We start from the raw sequence: 5024 nt of genomic DNA, 5'->3' as shown, positions 1-5024 counted from the left end.
TTTCGAGTCGAGTCGAGCTTAACAATACTCGAGCTCGACTCGGATCGTTTACACCCCTACTTGTGGATCTTTCTTTGACAATACTGTTACATGGTGCCTTGTTCTACTTTGATCCAAGCAGAAGCATAAATGCACTTTGACGAAACAAATGGAAACCCAAAATTCAGAAGATTAAAAAAATACCAAACAAGCAGTTATTTACAAAAGCTTTCTTAATAAGCACCTATCAACAAATAAAATCTATAGGTGTTATTTGTTAACATGGGATGGGCGCAATGCCTTGGCTGGCCTCAGGGACTCAAGAGCAAGGGCTTTCTTTAACCGGTATTGCCCCCATCCCATGTTAACAAAAAACCCTTACGAAAGCTTTTCACCAGGCACCTATCAACAAGCTAGGTTTATTCTACGTGTATTTTGTAAATCTATATCTGTTATTTGTTAACATGGGATGGGGGCAATGCCTTGGCTGGCCTCACAAACTCAGGGACTCGAGAGCAAGGGCTTTCTGCAACCAGTATTGCTTAAACCTCTGTCTTGCATACTCCAGATAGTCAAACTCTATTTTGTTCACACGACCCTGCGCACACAACACCACCGAAATTAGTCCACAAAAAAACTCTCAAACCTGGAATAAGATAATCTAAAAGAAATGAAAGATGGTGCCGGAAAACTTACCGAGATAATTCCCCATAAGCCCCAGAACAGATGGTTAGCAAGAGTATATTTCTTTGCAGCGGCAAGTAGTTGTTCCACTTCAGCATCACTAGATTCATTCCCTGCATTCAAGTATGTTAAAACCAGTTACAATATGTGATTGTACCTAATACTCTTTTCCACACACAGAGGTTGACATAATTAACCTGGAGATGCTATATATGCACGGATGAATTTTCGGCGCTCCTCTGTATCTGTTGTACAAAATGCACAAGGAAGAGGTAAGGATAGACCCGAAAATGCAGGATGGTTTCGAAGTCAATGAACAGGAGTTGGTTCTATATTGAAACAGTTACTGACCAGGGTATAAGGTGTAGTCCAGAATATGGGGCGTGTCAGAATGATAATTTGCTGCCATTTCACAGAAGTGATTTGCAAGATCATAAGCAACAGGATTGTAACTTGCATACTCATAGTCCTACAAGAAGGGAATAAATAATTCCTTAGAACATGCATAGTGCGAAAATTCATTTATCTATCCTGCAAATTTTATTTTTTAACTAACAACATGGAAGTGAAACAAGATAAGCTAAAATTATGTGAAATCAAAGAAGACTGCTCAATTTCAACTTGGCTGATCAGTATACAGTATGACCAGTTCAGAGATGTCATTAAATCAAAGCAGAAATATTGCCATAGAATGTACAGGCATAAAGGTGGTGGGTTATAAACTCAATTCAAACGCAACTTTAGCAGTTATCCCTTTGACAACTGGCAAAACAGCAAGAAAGTTGATACAGAAAAGAATGCAATGATAATCGAAAGTGCTGTATAGAAATTGCGTTCACAAAAGATAAGAACTGAATCGGATACTTACGATTAGGGTGATTGCTCTTGTTTCTTCATCCATCATTATGTTACCGTACTGCAAATCATTGTGACAAAACCCAATTTCCTGATTGCCCTGCGATAACTCTTTCTCCAGGGTGCTGATTTCATCTCCCAGAGCATCCAAGCCGAATTCTTTTGCAGCTTCCGGAGAATACAATTTCTTTGCCTGACCAAGCCAGGTCCTGGCAAGGAACAAAAGGGTTAGATATTTCAACTGATGACTCTAAAAGCACTAATATTAAATGTACATATTAGTACCTCAATCGCTTCCAAAGAAGTACATCCTTAGGACCAGGCATGTCAAGATTGTGGAACTCTCTCAATTTAGCTGCTACAAGGGAAGATATTTCAGGGTCACGGAGGTCTGCGGCAGATAGTGTCTGATAAAGATCGAAAAGAGATACAGATCAAATTAAGTTAATAAAGATCGAAAAGAGAAACAGATCAAATTAAGTTAAAGGTTCCGAAAGCTTTGGCTTGAATCTGAAGCATTAACATAGGGAGCCAAGTATTAGACGTCAAAATGATTAAAAAGACTTCATTAAGAGAAGATATGGCATACCCTGGCATGAATGAACTCCTCAATCCTTCCATCTGGAAATCGACCAAGAAGCTTAGGTCCTTGACCATGCTTGGACATGCACTCAAAGGTCCTAATCTCATCATCCCTATTGAAAAACACTTCCACGCCTTCACCATAAACTCGGACCAACACTTTCTGATGAAGATCGCCGTGTGTTGTCGGCCAGTTTATCTGATAAACCTCGTTAGTCATTGCTCCCTTCAGTGGAACCACATCAAATTCTTCCATATCTTTTATCTCATCTCCCCATTCGGATGCCACTGCTTTCAGAACTGCCTTCAGTTCTTCCGGTGCAGCGCTTGGGATGAACCCGTGTTTCTTTATGGTCATCTGTTTGTGTACCAATTGACAGATCTCAAGATTGACTAGTCTTGACCTGTAATCAAAGATTACTCATTTAAGAACTGAGAGAAAGATTATAATGGAAAGTGGAAACAATTATATTCACTGGAAAGAAAACAAATAAACAAACAATTCAACCAAGAAAGAAAACAGAATATGCCCAGAAATATTAGAACAGAACTCTAGCGGAAGAAAGTAAATAAAAGGCTAAAAGCTACAAGGATCTAAGCAAAGGTTATCTAATAAGAGTATTTTCCAAACAAGATTAGAGATCCAAGAAGTCAAGAACCCATTTGAGGGAAAACTTTTCAAGTTTTTAATAAGCAATTCAACTTCAAAAATACAGAATTCCACCGCAAAGAAACAAGACTAGGAGGATATATCATATATATGAAGTTCAAAGCCTAGAGATACAGTTTTAAACAAATCCCAAATCTTTAAGCATCTTCGAAAACAATTAATGGAGTTTATTTCATTGACCACGAATAATCAAGGAAGTCATTTTTAAACAAATTACGAGAAAATAAAACAGAATTTCCCAGAAAGAAACAGAAGAAAAACCCACCAAATTGGCATCAACCTCCGAAAAAACAGCTGCAAACGGACACTCCAAAACTTTCCAAGAATCTTTGGAAGCAAACAAAGCTAATGAAAACTGGGAACAATGATAGGCGTTTTATTTATAGCGGCGAAAACCGTAAAGTCGTTTACTTTTTATTTTTGTGTGCTGTATTGGAAAGCTATTCCGATGAATCTACACAGGGTGGGGTCCCTTCCGGGAACTATCTCTATCTGTCACACCCTTGAAATGAGGGAAATTACACGGACCAATTATCGGATGAAACGTGGAATAAACAGCTGTAATTTGACCAGTTTGGTCTTCCCCCGCTTTTCTACTCGTGTGTTTGAAAAACTGGTATCAATTGCGAGCGTCATGGCGGTTGGTTTTGTCCTTTGCTCCCCTAACTGGAATATGGTCGGTTCATCCACCGCTTTAATGCAATACGGGTAAGTCAAATTCTCCCCCCTTTTTTCTTTCAGTCCCTTATTTTCATTTGGATAAGCTTTAATAAATGAGCTGCGGGCCATTGTTTTTACAGAGTATTTTTTTTTTATCTGACAAAAGAAATCAACTAGCTGGAGGGTTGAACATCCTGCATCAAGGTCCACAGGCGGTTCCGTGAAGACAACAGTACCCACCGGGGTTCCACGGCTTATAGCAGCCAGCTTATCTGCTGCAATACTCTGATCTCGGCAAATACGAGTCACCTTAGTCTCCCAATCAAGCTCTAATAGTTGATGAATTTTAAAGAATATTTTACAGAACATATTATACGCAAGTAATACAATATGTTGAATAAAAATACTATATTTATAATAATATAATATGATTTACACATAACAAACATAGAACGTTGAGGCACAGTTTAGTTAAAGTACATATTGAAACACGTGCGATTACAAATAAAATAATTAGTCATGTGATAACAAATATTATTATTTAAAATATACAAAATAATAGTCTTTTACATTGCAACACATGCAGAGTTAAAAATTACATAAGCAAATAACTAAACATAAGTCAGTATTACATCGAATTTCCGTAAATAAATCATTATCGAAATCTAACAGTAATTATTTGATGTAAAAATCATTTGTTTTCAAGTTTTTCTTTTGTCAATATCAAATAAAATAATAATAATAAACAAAAATCCACCCTGTCAGGATCTCAAGGATAAACATCAACGGCACTAGTGGGGCCCAGTGAAATTGAATTCCTAAATCCAGATAAGGATCAAATCAAATTATTATTATATTGCTGCAATTCAATAATGCATACAAGATCGTCACTCCTTTTCTTTTAAATCCATAAAATCTTTACCTTTATTTTTAAATAATTATTCTTTTAAAAGAATCACATTCATCGTATGTTAATAATATTTTTATCACCAAACATTTAAACTAATTAGTATTCATTGTTTTAATTTAATTAAGGTATTAAATATTTATGAATATAATAAAATTAAATGTTTATGGAAGAATTTTATATAATTTAATAAAAATAATTTTTATTTAGATCATTAAAATTTAATAGATGATGAACTGCAAAATTCACATGAAACTTGTAAAATAATATCAATATTAAATACTATAGGACATGAACCAAGTTACCTCAATAATTTAATGGATGGTTATTATCTCGAAAAATCTCAAGTTCGAGCACATTATATGTTATGGGTGTTTGAGCGTCCATTATCAATTAGATTGAGAATCTTTCAAACATGTATTGTCTTATAATTATCTTTAGATTAATAAAAAATCAAAGATTATAGATATTGTCTATTTAGTATTATATATTAATATTTAATATTTTTAGTGTAACAAATGTTGAGTATCGATACTCAAATCAAATAATTTAATAAAAATTAGAAAACATATTATCTACTATAATTATCAAATACATAAAAGTTTAAATAGAGAAAGAAAATCTCGGTTGTTAATTAGAGATAAAGATGGAAAGTTGGTTGTCATATAGAGGTGGTTAGGGATGGAT

At 35.1% G+C, this 5024-nt stretch overlaps 1 protein-coding gene across 1 annotated transcript; it reads right to left on the bottom strand.

Annotated features, from left to right (window-relative positions):
* Positions 1–378: 378 nt before the first annotated feature.
* Positions 379–3131, bottom strand: LOC120217052 (probable choline kinase 1). Its single transcript, XM_039214274.1, has 8 exons — positions 3036–3131; positions 2108–2504; positions 1804–1925; positions 1532–1727; positions 1015–1132; positions 861–908; positions 676–776; positions 379–577 (listed from the first exon to the last, which is right to left on the bottom strand). The coding sequence occupies exons 1-8, from the start codon at positions 3044–3046 to the stop codon at positions 473–475; spliced, it is 1098 nt and encodes a 365-aa protein (XP_039070205.1). The 5' UTR covers positions 3047–3131; the 3' UTR covers positions 379–472.
* Positions 3132–5024: the final 1893 nt, after the last annotated feature.

This window comes from Hibiscus syriacus, unplaced genomic scaffold (assembly GCF_006381635.1).
Source record: "Hibiscus syriacus cultivar Baekdansim isolate YM2019G1 unplaced genomic scaffold, ASM638163v2 tig00110177_pilon, whole genome shotgun sequence".
Lineage (NCBI taxonomy): Eukaryota > Viridiplantae > Streptophyta > Magnoliopsida > Malvales > Malvaceae > Hibiscus > Hibiscus syriacus.
The sequence above is the reverse complement of the archived record's forward strand: the minus strand, read 5'-3'. Positions and strand labels throughout refer to the sequence as shown.